Genomic DNA, 25,550 nt, shown 5'->3' with positions numbered 1-25,550 from the left:
TCAAGTATAACAGCAGCTAATTCTATGATATAATCTTGCTAATTATGTCTTTCCTGTTTTGATAACGTAATCAAATTTTTCCATTATGCTGAACATATTTTTGTAAAATCTGATATTTTTAGTAAATTACCACAGCTTGTTGAGCACAAATGTGGATGTACTGTAGTAGTTTTAACTACGACATGTCTTACCAATTTTGGCTGTTCCAAAATCTACATTTTATTTTTATATGACAATTATTATATCTAAAAACAAAGATGATGTAACTTACCAAACGAAAGCGTTGCTATGTTGACACACACACACACACACACACAAAATGAAACCAGTCTGGCCTAGGCAGCCAGAGACACTGTGTGTGTGTGTGTGTGTGTGTGTGTGTGTGTGTGTGTGTGTGTGTGTGTGTGTGCGCGCGGGGGGGGGTTGCTGCCTAGTCTGGTGAAAGCTCTGTCTTACAGTCTTTTTGTTGCGCCTACCTGCGACTCTGCTGTACGGTCAGTAACAATTACCCTTTTCATTATACTGTCATTTTTAAATGGAAAATTTGTATGTTCTTGGTTCAATGCAATATGTATCAACAAAAAGAAAGAATGCTTGTGGAATAAGATATTTAAATTCTAACAAACTAGGGGTAGAGTACAGGCAGACAAGCATCTACACAAAACAAGTGAATAACAAAAATCTAATATAAAAAAAAAGAGTGTAAGGCAAAATTGCAGGTTATCATCATTATAACTTTTTAAAAAAAGAAGCAAGACAAGAAGTAAAACAAATTTTCGGAAGAGTAATAAAAGCACAAAAGTAAAAGACATCAATGCACATGTTAGCATTAACAACCTCATTTCGGCCAAAAGTAAGGAAGACTTGTAAGACCTGTTGAACGAAATGGACAAAATACTTAAAACAGAATGTGTGTTCAGGATAAACACAGCTAGAAGGTGATTAATCATGGGAAAGACAGTAATCATTTGCTTATCAGAACAGCTGGGGAAGACAAAGAAGCAAATTAAGTGTAAGAATTCTTTTCTCTAGAAAGCACAGGATATTTTAAGGTGAGAAATGTCTACAATAAAAAATCAGGGCACAAAAATTTGGAAGAATTTGACATGTGGTGCTATGGAAGATAAAAAACGATAGGTAGAAGACAGGAAGAGGAACTACAGACATTAGTAAAGAAATTAATAGAAAATCCTTATCATAAGTGAAAGGTAATAGGACATCTGTCACAGCATCCAGGAACAGTTAACTTGTAGCTGAGAGTGGCAGGTGAGAACATTCATAGAGGGCAGCAAAAGAAAATAATGGGCAAAAACAATTACGCAAGGTAACGGGAGTACTATGCATGTACAGGTGAAAAGAGATAGTGGATTGTATCAAAGTGATGTCTTAAAAATATATAAAGTGTATTAACCAAGCGGGAAAGCGCCGGCAGACAGGCACAATGAACAAAACACACAAAGACACACACAGAATTACTAGCTTTAGCAACCGATGGTTGCTTCTTCAGGAAAGAGGGAAGGAGAGGGAAAGACGAAAGGATGTGGGTTTTAAGGGAGAGGGTAAGGAGTCATTCCAATCCTGGGAGCGGAAAGACTTCCCTTAGGGGGAAAAAAGGACAGGTGTACACTCGTACACACACACATATCCATCCGCACATACACAGACACAAGCAGACATATTTAAAGGCAAAGAGTAAGGGCAGAGATGTCAGTCGAGGCGGAACTACAGAGGCAAAGAAGTTGTTGACAGACAGGTGAGGTATGAGCGGCGGCAACTTGAAATTAGCGGAGGTTGAGGCCTGGCGGATATCGAGAAGAGAGGATATACTGAAGGGCGAGTTCCCATCTCCGGAGATCGGATAGGTTGGTGTTGGTGGGAAGTATCCAGATAACTCGGACGGTGTAACACTGTGCCAAGATGTGCTGGCCGTGCACCAAGGCATGTTTAGCCACAGGGTGATCGTCATTACCAACAAACACTGTCTGCCTGTGTCCATTCATGCGAATGGACAGTTTGTTGCTGGTCATTCCCACATAGAAAGCGTCACAGTGTAGGCAGGTCAATTGGTAAATCACGTGGGTGCTTTCACACGTGGCTCTCCCTTTGATCGTGTACACCTTCCGGGTTACAGGACTGGATTAGGTGGTGGTGGGAGGGTGCATAGGACAGGTTTTACTCCGGGGGCGGTTGCAAGGGTAGGAGCCAGAGGGTAGGGAAGGTGGTTTGGGGATTTCATAGGGATGAACCAAGAGGTTACGAAGGTTAGGTGGATGGAGGAAAGACACTCTTGGTGGAGTGGGGAGGATTTCGTGAAGGATGGATCTCATTTCGGGGCAGGATTTTAGGAAGTCGTATCCCTGCTGGAGAGCCACATTCAGAGTCTGATTCAGTCCCGCGAAGCTTGGTAAGTCTTGGAATCTTTGTTTTTAATATATTTTTCCCATGTGAAAGTTTCTTTCTATTTTATTTACATCATCATTAAAGTGTATTAAAAATGATAATGCTACACTGAAGTCATTCTCAGCAGCTCACAATAACATTTCAAATTTTTATGCACTAATTCCCAATTGACAATACTTCAATTAATAGATTAATTAATATGTATTACAAGAACACATAAAACAACCATTTTTCAGACAGAATAAAATAAACATAGAAAAATCCTGTAACAGGGAACAGATAGAAGTAAGTTATCGATCACATAAAAATGTGATTAGACAACATGTTAAACAATTAATTAGGGTCATATTTATGGCAGTCATCACAAGGTCTCCAACTAAATACTAAATGGGTTGCTAAATACTAAATGGGTTGCTAAATACTAAATGGGTTGCTAGGACTTACCTTTAAGAGCTAAAATTCTCATTACTGCCAAAAGCCACAAATGAAAGTAGAATAAACTATCCTAACTTCCAGCATTCTTATTTCCATATTATAAGGTAAGTAAATGAGACACAATCATAATAAAGTAAATAAACATATTATAAAATTTGTGTGTGCCATAGGAAAGACGCCTGTGGAGATGATCACACAACAAAAGGGACAAAACAAATGACATCAACTGCAAAAGACTATAACTTCTTTCAGTCACATACAAGATACCATCCAAAGGGTCAGAAAGTAACATTGCTCATCAACTAGGAGCGTGCCAAACAAAAGTCAGAAATGCGCAGAATAGGCCATCACCGTTAATTCCTTGATCAAGACCAAAATGCTGAGAGGAGATAAAATATTACAACATTTGTTCTTTTTAAGAAGGTGTATACTGCATAGACCAAGAAGTGCTGAAAAAGCTTGGAATAGATGACAAGAGTAGTTACACAACAAACATTAATGAACACACGATCATGAGTTGAATTCTTATGAAAGCTCCATGGAACATTTGGCTTCTTGCTCATTCTATTTTACTGTACCCAGGAGAAGGTAAGTCAAAAATAACCAGACAGAAGGAACTGATACATAATTGAAAACAGAATAGGATTAGACTATCAAAAGACTGGCTGTAAATTCAGATGCATCACTTTCTAAGATGATGTATTTTCTACACAAAATTTAGACATTAATACTAAATATATATAAATCCTAAGAGAAATAACAGAGAGGGTATGATTATAAATTTCTTTTGAAAAGAGAGCGCAGAACAGATACAAAAGATACACCAATGTAGGTCAAAAGAGGTATGGTGACATTAAAAGAATACAGAAGTTCAAGTACCTAGGTGAGATTTTCACCTCAAACATCAACAGGTAGGCATCATTCGAAGAAAGAGTCAGAAAGATGAAGACAGCATTAAAAAGCATTGCCAGAATATTTGCAAATCAAACACCCTCTTATCACACCAAATTCAGACACTGTAGTACAACCTCAATGTTTATACCAAGCAGACATTAAAAAGGTTCAAAAGATCCTAACCATAAAAAATTAAAAGAAGAATGAAAGCAAAAAGGGTTGCAGGTAAGGCATTGACTTAATAGAACAGAAAAACAAACAAACAGGGGAAAGAAGTAAATCGGGATTCAGGGAAGAGAGAGATTGGTAAAGAAAAAATAAGAAAGAGAAGAGATCACAGTAAATCAGCAAAGTAATTGGTGACTCTTTTCCACGAGAAAGCAAGAACATTACAACAAGTATCTTAAAAGAAAAGTAACAATATTATGAAAAGGAAAGTTGCTACTCACCACATAGCGGAGATGCTGAGTCCAGATAGGCACAAAAACAGACTGTCGCAAATGAGCTTTTGGCCAGTAAGGCCTCCATCAAAAATAGACGACAGAGAAAAAAAAAAAAAAAAAACACACACACACACACACACACACACACACACACACACACACACACAGTCTCTGACAACTGAAGCCAGAAATAAGTCACAAATGGGACAGGGCTGAAATAGTCAAATAAATAAATACAAATGAAAGAGAGACAGGGGATCCTTTGTTAAGAAAGGTTAAATCCAGGAGGATGTCAGGATAAAAGCACATGCTGTCTTCGAAGATCAGAGAATAGTACTGGGTAGAAGGATCCAAATATTGTGGAGAAGAGTGGCACCTACAAATACATCAAAACACCCGAAATCACCCCACTGATCAACCACACCAAGAAAACCTGAGGGATCAGTTTTTCTTTGTTGTGTAAAAAAAAAGTCATTCTGCTTACCAGGGACTACATCATTAAAAGAAATTCAAACTACACGTGAAGATTTCTTGATTATTGTACAAAATAAATCCAAATATTCTGCCTATATCTTCTTACCTGGTTTCTGAAGCTCTGTTAGTATGTGCTCCTGTGCAAAACTGTTGAGGTCAACCAGCTGGCTAGACTGTGTTATGCCATGTTTTTGTGTCTGTCCTTTGGCAGCAAGAGACGTGACCAAGTACAGAGCAGCATCTTTACTTCGCCAGTTTTGTTCTGGGCTCTCACCGTACCTCTGTATCATTGCCTTAAAAATAACAATCATTTAAGATGGAATGATCATTATTTTTCCTAACTAATTTAAGCTCTTCTACACAGTTTTAATTTACTTTTTTAGTTTAGTTTCCATTTAAATACACATTAAACACAAAGAAATAACTCGATATCCTTTAGTATTTCTCAGTGGATCAGTTCCTTATGGGTTCGAAGCCACAACAGATTTTACTTTCCATTTTTCATAATATTTAGCAGAGCACATCTCTGTTAGGTAGCACCAACACACAGCGCAATATATTTCCTTAGCTAATGGCTGATTGTTCTGTGTAGTCACTGAGAAAACTATCTCTGTACACACTGAAGTTTTATGTCAATTAAATTTGCTGATATAGAAGCTCACAATGTAATTACTTTAACATCACTGAATTCAAAATATGTGACAGAATTTAGCCCACTGGTATGGTTGCAAGAGACTTGGGCATTAGAGTCATTTCAGCAGTGACCTTTCCCCTGAGATGCAGACATCAGATCCGATACTTCACTAAGTTGGTCTAGAGAATAGAGACAATCATGATGATGGTGGTGGTGGTGGTTGTGTGTGTGTGTGTGTGTGTGTGTGTGTGTGTGTGTGTGAGGGGCGGGGGTCTGGTTCTTCCTCTTTTCTGCATATGCTTTCTCCCTCATGATTTCCAACCCCCTTCCCTTCCCCACATGTTGGCTAATTTCTTGTCATTTGTCTGCCACATTCATGTCTCAAGTCCTCATTTCTTGCTAGCTATCTGCTTTTACTGCCTTCAACTGTCCTATTCCTATTATTTCCAATGTTCCTTTAAAAAAAATTATTTCATCTATTTCTATACTCTTGATATCTATTTATTACCTATATGCTAAATCCAACAGATGACTATTCCACTATTCCTTGAAAGACCTGTGGTCAAAACAGTTTATTTGGCACCTGCAGACAATGCTTTTACTTGTCTTCCTCATCAATTCATACAGAAATTCTTTTGCTTTCCTGTAATACACTGAGGTGACAAAAGCCATGGAATATCTCCTAATATCGTGCCAAACCACCACCTGCTTAGTGTAGTGCAGCAACTTAATGTGGCATGCACCCATCTAGTTGTTGAAGGTCTCCTAGAGAAATACTGAGCCATCCTGCCTCTATAGCCATCCATAACCATCAAGTTGTTGAAGGTCTCCTAGAGAAATACTGAGCCATCCTGCCTCTATAGGCATCCATAATTACGAAAGTACTGCTGGTGCAGGATTTTATGCACAAACTGACCTCTCGATTACGTCGCACAAATGTTCAATAGGATTCATGTCAGGCGATCTTGGTGGCCAAATCATTCATTCAAATTGTCCAGAACGTTCTTCAAACTAATCACAAGCAATTGTGATCCATTCACATGGCACATTATTGTCCACAAAAATTTCATTGTTTTTTGGGAAGATGAAGTCCATGATTGGCTGCGAATGGTCTCAAAGTATTTGAATGTAATTATTACCAGTCAATGAATGGTTCAGTTGGACCCACACCATTATGGAGCCCCCAACAGCTTGTACAGTGCCTTCTTTACAACTCGAGTCCATGACTTTGCGGGTCAACGCCACACTGTAACCCTACCATCAGCTCTTACCAACTGAATTCAGGACTCATCTGACCAGGCCACAGTTTTCCACAGTCCAACGAATATGGTCAACAAGCTCAGGAAAGGCATTGCAGATGATGGCGTCAGTCGTCTGTTGCCATGGCTTATTACACCAGATTTCGCCACACAGTCCAAACAGATACATTTGCTGTATGTCCGTGGTTATTTCATGCAGTGTTGCTTACCTGTTAGCACTGACAGCTCTATGCAAATGTCACTGCTCTCAGTCGTTAAGTGAAGGCCATTGGCCATTGCATTGTTCATGGTGAGAGGTAGTGCCCAAAATTTGGTATCCTTGGTGCACACTTGACATTGTGGCTCTAAGAATACTGAACTCCATAACAATTTCCGAAATGGAATGTCTCTTGCACATAGCTCCAACCACCATTCCTCTAATCACACAAAATCATTAGTCTTTTGATTTTGTCTTTTTCTTAACATACATCCAAAAAAATTCTTTTTTATGGAAACAAAATCTGTAAAATTCAAGCAAACTTACTGCCATAGACAATTTTACTTTTAGATTACTGGTTTTGACCATTTCAAATAATTTTGTTCACCTGTAAAAACAAAAATCAAAACTTCTAAATAATTTGGCACATTACATTTAATATATATTCAGTATCATAAGATAAAGAGCTAGTAAAATTCTGTTATCAATGTACTTCGCAGGATAACCATGCTTTGCCACTAACTTAAAAGATGTTCTGCTAGACTTTATATAGCAGAACCAAAATAAAAAGTAAAAACTAGGCACCACCACCATCTTTCAGTGGTTAAAAGTGATCAAATTCAATAATAATACACTGGTAACACATGCCAAACTGTTGTAAAATATCTTTACTCATATTCTAGACAGATTAAAAACAATAAAAAGTAAAAATAAAACTAAGGAAAATCAGGGTGGAGTAACAACAAAGATACATTGCTACTCACCACACAGGGGCAGCATTTAATGGCAGACAGACACATTTAAATGTACAATTAAAAGTAAACTAAGCTACAGGATACAGATTTACAAAAAGACACACACATTCATACATGCATGGTCACTGTCACCTCTGTGCACTGAGGGGATCAGTGACCTCAGCTGGAGAGGGAAGTTGCGATATAGATGAGATGTGGAGCTGGGAGGAAGAGAGATAGCAGGGTAGGGTTGGGGCACTGTTATGCTGCCTGTGAGATTGTGCAAAGACATGGTGGAGACGAGACTGTGGACTGCTAGGTGCAGCACCCTCTTCCCTCCACCCACTCCAAGCATAGATTCCTGATGCATCACCTAGCCACTCACCATCCTGTCCCTGTTCTCTCCCACAGGCAGTACAAACTGCATCTCTCCCCATCCCTACTTTGCTATTCCTCCCTCTCCCTGCCCCACACATTCCTGTACTCCCACAACCCACCCCAACAAAAATGCTGCTCACTTCAGTCGGGCCTCGGCACCAGAAGACGGCGGCGGCCGTGTGTGTGTGTGTGTGTGTGTGTGTGTGTGTGTGTGTGTGTGTGTGTGTGTGTGTTTTTTTCTAAACCTACAGGACTCTGTCCAATAGTTTACTCTACTCTTAATTGTATTTCTAAATGTGCCTGTCTGCTGCTGAATATCCCCTCTACGTGGTGAAAAGTCATCTATCCTAATTTACATAGTTAAAAAGTAACTACCAATGATTAACTGGATATGAGACCCTAAAAGATGCTTTCTATTTCATTGACAATTTATTTACTTCACAGTCAGATGAGTCTTTCAGGTGACAGAAATCTCCACTTCGTCTCACAAGCACACCTGAGCACAAGTGAACGTGTGTGAACTGTGCGTAATAAACCAAGATTGTCCATTTGGCAACCTGTCCTGCTCCTTCCTGCTAGCTCTTCCTGTGTATCCAAATAATGTGCCTTATTGGGCACAGCTGATGGCTATTTAAAGGTTCTGTTACATTTCATGATAGGACATTTTATATTGTTAGTGTAATGGTATACTATGCACTGGTTTTATCATTTTCAGCCACTATCAGATGGTGCTAGTCAATTGTTTTTACTTTTATTTTACCTTTGGCTGTATAAAACATCTTAAGTTAGCGACAATACATGGTCTTTCTGTCAAATTATACAGAAGATTTAATTTTTTTGCGAATCTGATGATGACTTGACCCATTCAAAATGGGTAATCTAAAAACATAAATGTGATTGTGTCTCATAAAAAAAATTATTTTTAAAAAATATAACATCATCTCCAAACACTAACACACATACAACATAAAGGGATTATTTCCTTCCCTACTTCATTCTAATCTTCACGCCTTTTGATCTAATCACAAATTTATGTTATCTTACCTGTACATACTGTCCAAACACCTCAATCATTTTTGCTTCAAAGTACTGTGACAAAACTTTTACCAAGTCACATACAGAACGCCGTCTTGTGTCAACATCCGAACCTTCGATGTCACGTCTAATGTATTCCTCTGGGTTATCTTCAAACAACTCCTCGTCAGATGCTAAAACACAGGGAAAAAGTACAGAGCAGAAACTACAAAGCCTATCACATTGTCATCCACATAACATTCAAGTGCCATTACTAACCTCTAAATTCCATATTAGGTATTACAATTTTCTCACATATGCTGCTCATAATGATGGGATCTTCAAACAGGTGTCGGTATTGTGAACGGTTTGCAACAGTTGCCAGGAACTGCAGAGCATTGCTGACCAACTGTTAAGATTATACAAACAAACCACAATGTAAATGATATGCCTGTTCACTTCCTCATCTCTTCCTCACCACTTATAATAAACTAAACAAAGCGAAAATCTGCAACAATGGCAGTAGCGCTTGTGCTTACCAAGTCATACTTAGGTTGTGTTCCTGTTGAAATTAGCAGGTTCCAAATATCTGTCACGAACTGTGGAAGGTAACTCTGGAACTCTTCATCATATTTCAAAGCATATAATGCAACATTGTCACATATCTGTGATTTCAACTGCTCAAGAAGTCCAGCTTCCTCTTCATCCTAGAAATGAAAATGGAGAGAGTGGGGTGGTGCTAAATGAAGTATTTACATTAACTTTATGAACTGTGCAAGCAGAACAAACGTAGAGAGAAAAATAAAATATGTGCCAATACAAAAGGAATATAGTATTACAAATACCTCATTTTTGAGACATGGGACATCAACAGTCAGTAGTTCATGGAAATTTGACATCCATGTCCCCATATTGTCCTCAAAAAATTCTGGAAGATCCTGCACAGACAAATACAATCATGAGGACAATAATTGCTCACAGCTTTACTTTACCTTTATAATGAATGTGAGAGTGCAACTCAAAAACTTCAGTGAAACATTTTAATCAAATACAAAATTATGAAATGAAGTACTGAACTACAGTGCCAAAACAGTTTATGACAAAGGAAAGAACGAAAGAACAAAAAAACAAAACTTCAATCACCTTTCTGGCTATCTTAAATCTGCCTGAAAGATGTTAATCATCAGAAACTGAAATCGTCTACATCTACATACAGATTTTTAAAAAATGCAGGTTTTCATATTTAGCACCAATAGTTTAAGTCTTCTCCATTAACAATTTATAGTCTCACTTTTGTACCACCCTAAACTTCCTAGTTTTGCTCAACAGGTAATCGGATCCAACACCATGGATTTTAGATTCATTTACAGATACAGGTAATTGACAAAAAAGATTGCAACCTACTATCGCTAAACACATCAGCTATATTCATAATGGTATTCTTTCTGCACTAGCTTCTGCAGGTCAGTGCAGTATCATTATGAAAAATCAACACGTCATTTTCTTCCTCTTCTTCTAAATTATGTTTATGTTTCCTTTAGTGAATCTTGTCAATGGAACAAAATGGGGAAGTGACATTTTTTGATGATCAAGCATAAAGTATAAAAATTCAGAGATAAGAAGACACAATTAGTTAAAAGCAACTCACTCAAATCAAATACTGAATCACAGATGAATTAAGCAATATACTGTTATCAACAGTAATAGTATGTGCACTTGTGTTGTTTGTAAGAGACAAACTCTAAGTGATTTAATTACTCTGCAGTTGATAAATATGAGACCTCTTTTGAGTGCTGGCAACACTAAGCATTAGAGGATATCCCATAACCAGAGCGAGTATCACAGGAACACAGCAGAACACAAACTCACAGTGTAGAGTCCAATAGAGGTGGAAAATGTCAGAAAGAAATCCCGCCAAGTGTGACCCATGTGCTGTGACCCGCTTCCCAACTGCAGAAGGAACATCACCTACCACAATATTTTAGTGCATCAAAATGATTTATGGTGAATGTGTTATGAACAGAATGAGCATGTTTCGGTGATGTAGGCAGAACAAATGTACGTGACAAACAAATGAAAGGAAGACATTCCATTTTGACATGATTGGATGCAAAATCATTGTGCACTTACAAAGACTGTCGACTGATAGCGGATGAAATTTCTGTGATGTTCCACACCTCTCCAGAACTCTCTTAAACAAGACACTTACTCACAGAAATGTTGGGATACCGGAAATTGTGCACAAAAATGGTCCCAAGCAGATGACAGAGTACCACAAGAAAAAACAGGTATAGTGCCCATGATTTTAAGGGACTTGAATTGGAAGGTGGGGATTTTATGAATTCTACTGTGACTAGAGACGAAATGTGGGTGTCTCATAACACATCTAAGACAAAAATACAATGATTACAATGGTGTGACACCAATTTCTCATCTGTCAAAAAATTCAAAACCACAATTTCGAGGGGAAAAAAATGATGGCCTCAGTGTTTTGGGGCCAAAACGGCATCATTTTGGTCAAATTTCTGCCTCAGGGGGAGACCATCAACACACACTATTGTGAGACCATAAAAAAACTTGAAGGAAGCACTGAAAACAAAATGAGGTAAATACTGGTGAGAGGAATGTGCTTTTTCATGACAATGCCTGTCCTCCCACAGCCTTGGCCACCGAGGCACTCTTGGACTCATCTTGTTGGGATATTTCAAACCAAACCCCATATTCCCCTGATTTGCCCCCTATAGATTATCATTTTTTCACTTCCCCGGAGGCACATATGAGTGGAATTAAATTTTCAATTCATGAGCAGGTGCAGAAAGAGTTTCTGAAGTGGGTGAGGGCACTGATAGGAGAGTTCTTGAGGAGGGCATGAAGAAGTTTGTACCACGGCTCACCACATACTTTGAACAGGATGGTGATTATGTGGAAAAATAGTCAACAAGAGCATCAACAATAATCTGAATCTTTTTTCCCCTTTCTTTTCTTCAGATTCACTTTTTCCACAAAATATAAAAATCTAGTAAACTTACTTTTGAATATGCCTTATATAAAACACTTTCTATTGCACGCATGCACACACTCATGCGCACACGCACATACAAAATCTTCTCCTATTTTTGATTTTCTAATATTAGTGTTAAAATTAAACCAAATGTTGACAATGTAAATCAGAAACCCACACCATTGATCGCACAGTTAGCACTAATAAGGAGACCACACCAACTCATCATAACAAATTTCATTCAAATTTATGGTTTGTTTAAAGCTCAGCCAGAAATGAAGCTGACAGAAGTGAGAGATCCAGATTGCCATGCAATTAATAAAAAATAGCATTTTCGATGCAGGTTGGGTGAGTTATGAGCCATTTACATTAGCATGGTTTCCACGCAGTGGTTGAGGCAGCGGAAAGAGTACAGAATGGTAATCCAAGTGTCATGTGGTCAATTCTTTCTGCAAAAACTTTTTTTTATTTTCCTTTTCGCATTACTTACACCTCAAATAAACCGAAATAATGTTCAACATATTGTTTCATTAACCATTTCCATAAAAGGCAAGAAAAGGAAAGGCAAAGTAAAATTTAGGATTGCAAATGAATTTGCAGGAAGGGTTTGTAGAACATACAGGAGAACTTTGTATACAAAATTAGATACTTTCATTACTTTAAATTTGATGACTTAGACACACTGGGGTGGATGGCACTGACCATAAAAAATAAACTCTGTATTTTTTTTAAATTTCCTGTTGTTTTAATGTTCCCATATGAAGAACAAATATGGTTTACATTTATAAAAGGTTCTTTCTCACTGGACACTTTGGGAGTAAATCGTTCTTAGTGAAGTCCTTTCCACTTGAATTACAATTTCTTCTTTGAAAGTCATTTTCAATAAGAAATTTTCTTTTGCATTTCCTTTTATGAAAATGTTAATAAATAAAGCATACTGAACATTGTTTTGGTTTGTATGCAGTTTAAGTAACATAAAACCTGAAAATAAATAAGAAACAAATTTCCACAAAGAACTCAACCCCACAACCCTTGAATTAGTGTTTGGTACTCCTTCCTCTGTACCAACAGATGCCTGGAAACTACACCAACTTAAATGGCTCACGCCTCATCTGATCTGCACCAAAAATGCTGCTTTCACTAAACTCTTGGCTATCTGGCACTCCCACTTCAACCACTTAATTTCTGTAAAGTCCTGCATACCACAAATTTGGATGAAATCAGTGATGATGGGTAGGCAAAGTCCCATCATAAGTATCTACAACCAGACAACTTGTATGGTATAGCAGTAATAAATTATACACTATGTGATCAAAAGTATACGGACACCCCCAAAAACATACTTTTTCATATTAGGTGCATTGTGCTGCCAGGTACTCCATAACAGAACCCTCAGTAGTCATTAGACATTGTGAAAGAGCAGAATGGGGTGCTCCGCAGAACTCCCAGACTTCGAACATGGTCAGGTGATTGGGTGTCATTGTGTCATACATTTGTACGCAAGATTTCCACACTCCTAAGCATACCAAGGTCTACTGTTTTTGATGTGTTTGTGAGGTGGAAATATGAATGGACAGGTATAGCACAAAAGCGTACAGGCCGACCTCATCAGCTGACTGACAAAGACCACTAATAGTTGAAGATGCTCATAATGTGTAATAGGCAGACATCTATCCAGACCATGACACAGGATTTCCAAACTGCATCAGGATCCACTGCAAGTACTATGACAGTTGGGTGGGAGGTGAGAAAACTGTGATTTCATGGTCGAGCGGCTGCTCATAAGCCACACATCAAGCCGGTAAATGCCAAACGACGCCTCGCATGGTGTAAGTAGCGTAAACATTGGACGATTGAACAGTGGAAAAACATTGTGAGGAGTGACAAATCACAGTACAAAATGTGGCGATCCAATGGCAGGGTGTGGATATGGCATATGCCCAGTGAACGTCATCTGGCAGCGTATAACAGTAAAATTCGGAGGCTGTGGTGTTATGGTGTGGTTGTGGTTTTCATGGAGGCGGCTTGCACCCCTTGTTGTTTTGCATGGCACTATCACAGCACAGGCCTACATCGATGTTTTAAGCACCTTCTTGCTTCCCACTGTTGAAGAGCAATTTGGGGATGACGATTGCATCTTCCAACACGATTGAGCATTACCAATGTAGGGTGCCATTGAACTTGTACGTCATTTTCATCCAGGTGTCCGGATACTTTTGATCATTTAGTGTATACACAAACTTTCCTTGTGCATCAATCTATCAGTGGAAACATTATCAAAATGCCTACAGTAGTTTCTGAAATTATCCCTCACACACAGACAGAAAAACACAATGAGCGACTTTAAACTAATACAGCAGAGTCCCACTAATCCGAACATTCAGTTAATCCGAACATGAAAAATGTTAGTCTACGTATGGAAAACTTCACGGTAAACTGCTGTATATACACACTATTTTAACTTATACAGTACAGTGACCATGTATTAGAAAAGCTGGGAAGAAAACATTAGGTTTAAACAATGCATAACAATGAAAGAAAAGCTGTCAAACACACTAAAATACAGCGGAAATTTTATCCCTACTTTTTAGATGGCAAAAACCCAATCATTGTTTTTTGGCGTAACGAAGACAGTCTGTTATATATGCATAGTTGCGCCATTGTCCCATAAACATCAAATCAGCAGGTGTATCAGTGGGCTGTTGCTCCAAATAACGTAGTGTGAGGTCAAGGGCTTCTGCTGCATCGCTGTGTGGCACCAGCTCTCCTTTGTCACTTTCAAGCTCATTGTCACTTCTATCACAGCAGGCCACTTCTTCCTGGTCTTGAGTCACAGCAGCAACTAAATCAGCATCAGTAAGGTTCTCCACACATGCCCCATCTGCTGCCATCCACTCATCTACGTCTCCTTCACTAGCCTCTTCACATCCAGGGAATATCTGTATCATTTGTAGTAGATTTTCCTCTTCATTTTCAACTAGGTTGTCCGTAAATTCAAGAGATGACCGCAGTTTTCTCCACGATTTTCACAGAGTATTTTCTGAAATATTCTGCCATGCCTCAACGGTGCAATAATCAACATCCTTCACATTGGTCTTTTTAATTTTGTCCACTAAAAGAATGCTATCATCTTGGATCAGCATTCTTAAAAATTGTTTTCTGTAAATCAGTTTTAATGTTTGCAGTGTCCCCAGGTCGATCGGCTGTAGAAGCAGTGTAACATTCGGCAGCAAAAACTTCGCCACAATTCCTCCATCGCATAATTCCTCAGTGCTCGGGTGAGATGGCATGTTATAAATCAAAAGGATTGCACGGGGAGACAAATGATTTTCCTTAGAAAACTCTTGAACAGGGGGAACAAACTGGCCGTGAAACCATTCTTTGAACAGCTTAACATCCATCCATGCTCTTTCCTGGTTGCAATAATAAACGGGCAGGGACTTCATGTCGCAATTTTTAAAATCTCTGGGCCCAGCAGATTTGCCGATCAGCATTTAAGGCAGCTTGTGATTACCAACAGCTGCATGCTAATAAAGTCACATTTTAAAACCAGAGCATGGTCTTCTGCTTTTGATGCCAGGCTTTCTGTTGGCAGTGCCCTAAATTAAGGCCAGTCTCATCAGTGTTATAAATTTGTTGGTGAGAATATTTTCCCTCTCTTATCATTTTTTCAAACTCACCCAAGTATTCCTTCGCTGCATAATTGTCAGAAGAAAGCTTCTCTCCAGTAATTGTTAGCTGATGGATTCCATAACATTTTTTGAATCTCTCCAACCAACCCATACTCACACTTAAAGACTCATCACCATTCATTAACTTGTTCAGGTAAACAGCCTTCTCCTGAAACAGTACTCCACTCAAAGGAGTTTCCCTTTCTCTTTCCTACGTAAACCAAAGGGAAAAAAAGCTTCATCTACTTTATTGTACTGGGACTGTTTCAAAGTCTGCCAAATTTCGAGTGTTTTACCCTGAAGACATTGCACAGAACTGTTCAAGCTTCACTCGGTTCCTCTTCCAATGACAAATGGTTGCTTTACCAACACCTAGTTCCGTTGCCACTTTAGATACATTCTCACCATTGTCTATCTGCCATCTTAACAGAATATAACACACAGTGGAGTTACAAGGTACAAATCCCATTCGCATGCAACAAACAACACAAATTGGTATGCTATCTAATTGGGAATGGGAGCAGGTATAATGTCTTATTGTTAGTAGTAGTAGTAGTTGTTGTTGTTGTGTGTGTGTTAGTTAATTTCTTTTATTGGTCAGACTTATTGTATACCTGTCCACATTATATTTTCTTTAACAGCATAGTAATAACAGGCAAGTGGCAGCATATGACATGTGGTAATACTGGATGTAAAAACAAGAAACTATGTGGTGAAGCAATGCTGTAAAAAGGTATCTGACTCACTCTTTCGTGGTTGTCTTCCCATTATAGTGCAAACTACATCTTCATCCATATTCTGCAAACCACTGTTAATAGCACGGCAGATGATAATACCCATTAGAGTTTCTTCCCATTCCACCCATGTACGGACCACAGGAAGAATGGCGGTGTAAGTGCCACTGTGCACACTATAATTACTCTTATTTTGGCTTCATATTCCCTACAGGAGCAATACTTCTTGTTTGAACATTATTTCTGATTTCGTTCAAGAAAGTGTTTTGAGAAGTGTTGAATTTTTGCTGTAACTAGAGGTACACAACAAATACCATGAGAGCTCGTCACCACATAGGCACAATCACTCGAATGGTGCCTGTCAAGTCCATGCAGCGGCCTACAGATGGCACTCAGAAGCCCAGACCTCTTTCTGCTTCCGTGTCACATCCTGCGATAAGTCATGTACATCTGCCAATAGTGTGGACAGTCATTACAGAAGCACTGTCAACTGTGGCCTATTTCGTTACTGCTTTATACTGGGGGACATGCGAATCCTACCACCAATAAGCACCATATCACAATGCGCCCCAGACACACACGCGCACACACACACACACACACACACACACACACACACACCACACACACACACACACCTCTCTGGGGGCACCACCTTGATGAAGCACTGTCCATGCGGGTGGAGAGGCTTGCGTATCCACCTGAAGCTGAGGGCTATACTGAAGGTAGAGGACCTACTGCCAGAAAGGCCTCAGCCGATGGATCAGACTAAGAGTGTCCCATAACGACCCATCTTCCCTATCCACTCCTATGCGCTACCCAATTCCCTGACCCAACCCAAGGTGTGATGCGATCCGTGCCAAGGGGTGCGTGGCACATGGGAAGACGTGTCTCAAACAATGCCTCAGGGATACCAGATGACCTCCCAGAGTAAGTAGCCTTACAATGCACGGGGTATTCGTGGCGTGAGCCTTGTAGATCCCCAAATTTTGTGGGACCAATAAGGACACAATTAAAGAAAACACACAAAAACAAACTGAGGGGCAAACTGAGACCTCAGATATCCAAACATCAAAGTCAGTACCGATGGAAGGCACTCCCACTTCTGAATCAGGGTCTAGGCTTGAGCCAGAAGTGAGAACTGTAACCAAGAAGCTAGACCGGATCAAAAGCTTGTCTGGGGCCCAGAGGAGGAAACTACTCAGAGAACAGAGGAAAAAGGAAGGGAAAGAATGGCTTCCTAAAGGAAAGTGGAAGGAATTAAAGGGACTTGAACCTAAGACCCCAGGAAAAAAGTGTCTCAGGTTGAAGGGGATAAGCAGACCCCCACTACGTCAAAGACAGGTAGCAAGCAGATACGGGGGGAATCCTCCCTGGATAAGCAAGTCCAGAAAAAACCGAGGCAAGAAATAGAGAAACAGACCTATAGTACTGGAGCCTCGGTTTTTAGTATGGCAGTTACTCAGGAAGGCTATCCACTGGTGGCCATCACCTTGCAGCACGGGAATTGGTACAGATGACCGTTTTTGAAAAGATTGGGGGGACACTGGCCCAGAACTCAGCTTCAGGGGCGTCTATCTAGATTATGGTGCCCTCATTTTTTTCTGTGAGGGGGTGCACATGGTGGAATGCCTCAAGGATAAAGTGCCCATGATATCCCCGTGGGAAGATGCAAAGCTGCTGGTTAAGACGGCAGTGGAGCTTCTAAAGACCACAAAGATATCAATATGGGTACCAAAGATCCTTAAGGAAGTCTCTCCTAAGACACTGTTTGGGAAAATAGGTGCCCGGTGCCCAGAACCCAAAAGTCTCGACATAAGACTGGAGAGTGATCAACCAGAAGGTTGCACCAGAAGAACGAAACCTGGTAGTGGAGGTCGGAGAGAAGTCCCTGAAGGCGATGCGAGAGCAGAACCTGAAATTGTTTTTAGGGTTCTCGCATGTCACCGTCAGGGTTCTACAGACCTCACAGATAGCAACAAGATGGAAACTGGAGGTGCTGCAGATTAATCTGCAGCACAGTAAAGGGGCCTCTGCTGCCCTGAGTCACTGCCGGGGGAGGCAGGAAGTGGACGTGGCCCTGATTCAAGAACCCTATTTATATAAAGGGGGTGTATCAGGCCTCAGTGTCACTGGAGGTAAGCTGATTTATGCTAGAAATCTAAGAAACACCAGAACATACATCAATGCAAGAAATGGAATTTATTTCATGCCAATGATGGATTTCTGCTCTAGGGACTTTATGGCCATTAAAATGCAGCAATGTGAGGAAGATATCACGAGGGAAATCATTTTGGCCTCAGCATACCTTCCTTACGAAGACAGCTCTCCTCTTCCCTTGGAGGTGAGGAGACTGGTAGAGACTTGCCATCAGCAAGGTGACCAACTGCTGCTGGGATGGGACACCAATGCCCACAACCTAGTATGGGGCAGCAAGGACACCAACAGTAGTGGTGAGTACTTCTTGAATTCCTTTTAGCTAACAATTTAGAGGTCCTACATTCACGCTTAGTAGAAAGGAAGAAGTAATTGACATAACCTTTAGTTCCATGATGATGGTCAGCTAAGTCAAACAATGGCACATGGTGTTGGAGGGACTTGATTTAGGCTTATCGGAAATTAAAACCTCAACAAGGAATCCAGTAGAATTGGAGGAAGTAGCAGACTCTGTTGCCTCTGCCATAGTGACCTCATATCAGGACAACTGCACAATCACCAATAAGTTCACAAATAGGAGTGTGCCTTGATGGAATAACAACTTAGAAATGAGAAGAAAACAGGCACAGAGACTGTTTAATATTGCGAGACGTAAAGGACAATGGGCTAAATATTGTGAGGCCCTTGTCAACTACAATCTTGCAATCAGACAAGCAAAGAAGATAACCTGGAAGGTATTTTGTGAGGAAGTGGAGAGCACGGCTGCACAAGCCAGACTTCACAAGATTCTCACTAGAGTACCAACCAATCCAGGAGATACGTTGAATAAGGAGGATGGGGAATACACAAAGACAGCACATGAGATGCTGCTCCTCAAAACTCACTTCCCTCAATATGCTCTGCTGGACAACACAGTCCAGAATGTGATCCAGGAGAGACACTGTTTCTCAGGCACTCGAAGAGAGGACTGGGAATCAACCAAGGAGTGTGTGAACTTCAATAAAATCCATGGGTGGTGAGGACATTCCAACCATTCAAGTCACCTGGCCCAGATGGAATTTTTCCAGCTCTCCTGCAACAAGTGGGAGAGAAGCTCATAAGAGTCCTATGCAGGCTATTCAGGGTTAGCCTAGCAGTAGGAATCATTCCCAATGGTTGGAGGGCAGTGAAGATTGTCTTCATTCCAAATCCAGGGAGAATTGATCATACCAAAGCTAAGGATATGAGATCAATCAGTCTGTCCCCCTCCATTCTCAAAACATTGGAAAAACTGGTTAATGTATATGTTGGGGAGAGGAGGCTAAGTAGGGCTCCTCTACATTCAACCAGGTAAATCATGTGCAAGTCAGCTCTCCACCAACTCGGGAAGTTGGAGAAAGCACTTCACTTCCACGAAAAGCCCTCTGCACCTTCCTGGATATCGAGGGGGCCTTCAGTAACACAACCTTCGATTCCACGGTAAGGGCAGCAGAATTGCATAATCTGGGGACCACTATATGCAGGAGGACCAGGGCCATGCTTAGTGGAACGAAAGTAGATGCTACCATGATGAATGAAAATATTGTAGTTAACACCACTAGAGGCTGCCCGTAAGGAGGAGTTTTGTCCCCTCTATTGGGGAATTTAGTGGTGAACAAACTCATTGAGGAATTAAATTCCAGACAATGCTTCTGACAAGGATACACAGATGACCTTGTCATAGTAATACTTGGCAAATTTCCTGACACCGTTAGAAATATGGCACAAGGAAGTTTGGACATTGTGCAGAATTGGTGCATCAAACAGGATCTGAGGGTTAATCCTAAGAAGACTGTTGTGGTGCCATTTATGAAGAGACATATTCAACACTCAAGTTGGAATCTAAAGCTCTTCGATGAAAATCTACCTGTGAACGGGATAGTGAAATATCTAGGGGTAACCATAGATGGGAAGCTAACATGGACCCTTCACATTAAGAGTATCTGCTCCAAGACAAAAAGTACTCTAGTGAGCACCAGAAGGGCTTGTTGCAAAAAATGGGACCTAATCCCCAGGGATATGCACTGGATATACACCACAGTGGTCAGATCTACGGGGCTGTAGTGTGATGGAAGAAGTTAAAACAGCAGGTTGCAGCTAAGGAGCTTGCTAAGGTGCAGAAATTGGCCTGCTTAGCCATAACAGGTGGAATTAGCAGCACACCAACTGCTGGAATGGAAGCCATGCTGGACATGCCTCCACTACATCTTTGGGTCAAGATGGAGGCAGCAGCTGGGGCACACAGACTTAAAACTGGTAAAAACTGGGTCTCATTCGGATATCCAGAATCACACGCTAACATAGGGAGTGAGGTAAATATAGGAATGGTTGGAGAAATGCCTGCTAACTATATAATAACTCCCAACTGCTTCGACATGCTTTACAATATGATAATTGGAGGCAAGGAGCAGTGGGAAAAACAGTTTGACACCGTACGTGGGACATTGTTTTGTTCACTGATGTGTCACAAATAGACCAAGGCATTGCGGCAGGGGTGTACGGGGTTCAGCCAAGACAGGAGGGCATCATCTCTATAGGAAAACTGGTCTCTGCATTCCAAGCTGAAACTACTGAAATCAGGGCATGTGTGGAGGAGAATATGTGTAGGTGCTACAAGGTTAGTAGCATCTACATCAATTCAGACAGCCAGGCAGCCCTGAAATCATTGGCAGCTCCTGCAACAAGATCTAAGATTGTTGCAGAATGCCAAAGGATCTGGTGGAGCTAGGGAGAAGCTATAGGGTAAACCTAGTGTGGGTCCCTGGCCACTCAGGGATCTGTGGCAATGAACAAGCTGATGGATTGGCTAGGATGGGGGCAACAACTCCATTTATTGGACCGGAACCTGTCCTGACAATCACCAAGGCTATGATCAAATTAGAAGTACAGAACTGGCGTAGGAAACAGCACGGAGGACAATGGACCAAGGTCCACAAACAAAAACATGGTAAGGTAATGATGCCCAAGCTGTGTTTTAAAAGCAGCACTGTAATCCTGGGATTGAACAGGAAAGAGATCAAACTCATGACTGGACTGATGACCAGCCATGGGAATTTCAAAAAACACCTTCACACAATGGGTATAACGGAAGAGGACCCTAAATGTAGGATCTGTGGTGAGGGTTAAGAAACTGCATCACACCTAATCTTCGAATGCATAGCATTGGAGAGTAAAAGATACAGAATCTTCGGGACAACTAGACCTGAAGAAATTGTGTCTAACAAAAAACTAGTAGCTTTACAAGATATACAGAGGGCGATACCAAGCAACAAACTTAGTTTTGGTGCCGACAGTGGCGGGTTAGACCAAAAACCATTGATGTTTTGGACACAACTAATACATACTATCATTCAGTTACTACATTCACAACAGGTTGTCTCTTTAATTTCAGTAGTGTATAGTTTCTCAGTCACAACTACATTCAGGAAATTTGCTAACTTTCATTCCTCCTCCCCACATGGGGCAATATTTGGCAGAACTCAGTTCATGTGGAAAGAATATTTTAGCAGAAAAGTCAGTCAGTCTGATCATTCACACTACCGTGTCTCTGTAACTGTCACCGTCTCCAGTCTCTCAGTACAGTTTCCTTCATTCAAACCTACTACTACTGCCTCTTGTCTAACCCGCCACTGTCCGCACCGAAACTAAGTTTATTGTGGGGTATCACTCCCTGTATATCTAGTAAAGCCAACCAATGCCCTCAAATAGTGCAAGGAGTCACTCTACCAGTTTTTTGTTAGACACAATTTCTTCAGGTCTAATTGTCCCGAAGATTCTGTATCTTTTACTCTCCCTCTTACTTTTACTATCTCATTCATTCCTCCATACTGCTGCTGTCTCTTCTCATTGTCGCTATCTCTCTCTTCCTTGTTGTCACCATTATAGACTGTCTCATTATCGCTTGCTCTCACCAAATTCCACTTTCTCCATCTCTTTATCGCAGATGACGCTGTCATTTATCGACTAATAAAGTCATCAGAGGATCAAAACAAACTGCAAAATGATTTAGAAAAGATATCTGAATGGTGCGAATAATGGCAGTTGACCCTAACTAACAAAAAGTGTGAGGTCATCCACATGAGTGCTAAAAGGAACTTGTTAAACTTCGGTTACACGATAAATCAGTCTAATCTAAAAGCCATAAATTCAACTATTATAAATACCTAGGTATTACAATTACTAACAACTTAGACTGGAAGGAACACACAGAAAATGTCGTGGGGAAGGCTAACCAAAGACTGCGTTTTATTGGCACGACACTTAGAAAATGTAACAGATCTACCAAGAAGACTGCCTACACTACGCTTCTCCGTCCTCTTTTTTAAATACTGCTGCGCGGTTTGGGGAATTTACCGGATAGGACTGATGGAGGACATCAAAAAAGTTCAAAGAAAGGCAGCACGTTTTGTATTATCGCAAAATATGGGAAAGAGTGTCACAGAAATGATACAGGATTTGGGCTGGAAATCATTAAAAGAAAGGCTTTTTTTGTTGCAATGGAAACTAATCACGAAATTCTAATCACCAACTTTCTCTTTCGAATGCGAAAACATTTTATCGACACTGACCTGCATAGGGAGGAATGATCACCACGATAAAATAAGGGAAATCAGAGCTCGTACAGAAAGATATAAGTGTTCATTCTTTCGCGCGCTATACGAGATTGGAATAATAGAGAATTGTGAACGTGGTTTGATGAATCTTCTGCCAGGCACTTGAATGTGATTTGCAGAGTATCCCTGTAGATGTGGATGTAGAAGTAGAAGTAACGCAAAACCAATTTTACACCTCAGATCTCATTTGCATGCACAAAAATTTTGTGCGTGCTTCAGTAGGGCAACATGGGGTTCCCAGCAACCTTTTGAAGATAGCGCAGACACTGTAATGCATATTTCTTCATGTTACATCACTTTATAAACCACATGTTTGCATCACACCAGATTTTACGTGCGTAATTTACATGTACAAGTAGGGTAACTTTGAAACTTTGTCTCTCAGAAATTTCCAAGATTGTTTGAGATCAAGATCTAACAAACTTATTATAAAAATTACAGCCATTAACTGTGCAACTGTGCAGCTGTGCACAGCCATCTTAAAATCCATAACTCAGTTTTGGTACCCAAAAATCATATTTTTCCGGGTTTAAAAAAATGGGAAGATGGCGCTTCTAAATATACACCTAGAGAATGTACCATTAAAATCTGAACAATTTGCTGCAGCTAGTTACTTAGATATCTGCTGTTGATGGCAAAAAATGGTGAAAAACGTTTTTTTCGGGTTTTCTCAGAAACCACCCATGCACTAAATGGTGCCTCCATAAGCCCCTTAAAATGCACCGTACAAGACATCTAATGCAAAAAGAAGCAACTTATTTGCTCAATTTGTCTAAGCTAGAGGAATTGTGTAGTATTCGAAAACAGCCCCCTTGTTGAGTAGACGAATGGTCCCAAGTCCACGGGCTTCATGTAACCTTCTATGTACGAGATCACTGTATACCAACTTGCTCACTGCTCTTGGACCAATTTTTTTGCTGAAAATGTATCACGATGATTTCTCTATTGGTAAACAAATCTAGACTAGCCGTACAGTTACATATCTCGGAAGGACTGCCAAGGGGAAGTGACCATCAGAAAATGACTGAATAATCACAAAAAGGTTATATTTTCAATGAGGTGGAGCAAGGAATATCAGAAGCCAGAATGTTGCAGAGAAGATAGAAATTCTGAAAATGGAAATACAAAGATTCATTGTCAACAGTAATAGTGCATATATATGAGTAGCATTGGGAAATGATTCACAGCAGCAGTTTTGGGTAGCTTATTTATTAACGAGTAAGGTCAATATACATGGGTTCTCTCAACACAATCCCCACTAATGTCAACACACTGCTGCCATCTTCCAGGCAACTTCACTATTGCATCAAGGAACCAATGAATGGGGGTACTACACATTCACTCATGGACAGCTGCCTGCAATTCTTCAGTGTTACCAAACCTCTTGCCCTGTGACGTGTCCTTCATGTCGCTGAATAAAGCATAATTAAATGAAGTTACATCCAGTGAATATGTAGGGTGCAGCACAACAATGAACTTCACTTATGTCAACTTTGCAGTCATGGTATTGTTGGTGTGAAGCCACACATTGTGGTGTTGGAAAAGCACTTCATTCAACCACTTTCTCTGTCACCTTTGCTGAATCCTGCATCTAAGTCATGTAATGGTACCAAAGAACATACTGCTTCTGACAAAAGCTTAATGTTCCCCGGAGACTGCAATGCCCAGTGCTCACATTCTTGCATGCAGATTCCCTTCCACTAACAAGCTCAGTGATCCAGCTGTAAACACCCTTTTGTACTGGAGCTCCTTGACCATACACCAAAGTTAAACTTTTATGAATATCTGTTGTTTCGACTCCTTGCTTCTCCAAAAACCTTGTAGTCCACCTTTGTCCATGATAGTTGCCTTCCATCTTGTCCACAATTTTCCATACTTAACAACAAACAAGTGCTGTTCTTTCACTATATAGTGTTAATAACTGCCTTTTAATGTCTATGTATGGTATGAGAATCAGCTGATTGTCTTATGACAGGATGCACCTACAGTTTGAGTAGTATTTGTAAAATAATGCAATTGTAACTCATTTCCGAATGTCCCTTACATGTGTCAAGCAGGAGATGAAGAGAGAGGGAAAATATATGAGGGTACTGAACATGTAATTCAGTACATAAAGGGAGAGAGCAATGTAACAATCATGAGTGACTGGAACACTGTGTTAGAGGAAGGAACAGAAGACAGTGTTACAGGAGAATATGGACTTGTTAGTAGGAATGAGAGAGGAGAAAGACTATCTGTGTTCTGCACTAAAGTCAGATGCTAAATGTGAATATACTGTTCAAAAATCACAAGAGGAAAAGGACAGGACTATTTCGAAAAGGCTTGGGAACATGGGAAGATTCCAGATCGATTACACCATGGTCAAACAGATGATCCAAAATCTGATATAGGATTGGAAGACATCCCCAGGAGAAGACACAAACTTAGACCACAAATATGTAACGAGGAAGAGCAAACTGAAATAAAAGAGAATCAACTGGAAAAATCAGTGTGGA

At 40.3% G+C, this 25,550-nt stretch overlaps 1 protein-coding gene across 1 annotated transcript in view; it reads right to left on the bottom strand.

Annotated features, from left to right (window-relative positions):
* LOC126278291 (exportin-2) overlaps window positions 1-25,550 on the bottom strand; it is a 157,952-nt gene that overhangs the window by 66,992 nt on the left and 65,410 nt on the right. Inside the window, exons 6-10 of the mRNA XM_049978302.1 lie at window positions 9,707-9,799; window positions 9,401-9,568; window positions 9,141-9,270; window positions 8,892-9,055; window positions 4,753-4,939 (exon numbers count right to left, since the gene is read on the bottom strand). Of these exons, the coding sequence (XP_049834259.1) occupies window positions 4,753-4,939; window positions 8,892-9,055; window positions 9,141-9,270; window positions 9,401-9,568; window positions 9,707-9,799 (742 nt within the window). The remainder of the gene's footprint in view (window positions 1-4,752; window positions 4,940-8,891; window positions 9,056-9,140; window positions 9,271-9,400; window positions 9,569-9,706; window positions 9,800-25,550) is intronic.

The sequence above is a fragment of the Schistocerca gregaria genome, chromosome 6, assembly GCF_023897955.1.
Source record: "Schistocerca gregaria isolate iqSchGreg1 chromosome 6, iqSchGreg1.2, whole genome shotgun sequence".
Taxonomy (NCBI): Eukaryota; Metazoa; Arthropoda; class Insecta; order Orthoptera; family Acrididae; genus Schistocerca; species Schistocerca gregaria.
The sequence above is the reverse complement of the archived record's forward strand: the minus strand, read 5'-3'. Positions and strand labels throughout refer to the sequence as shown.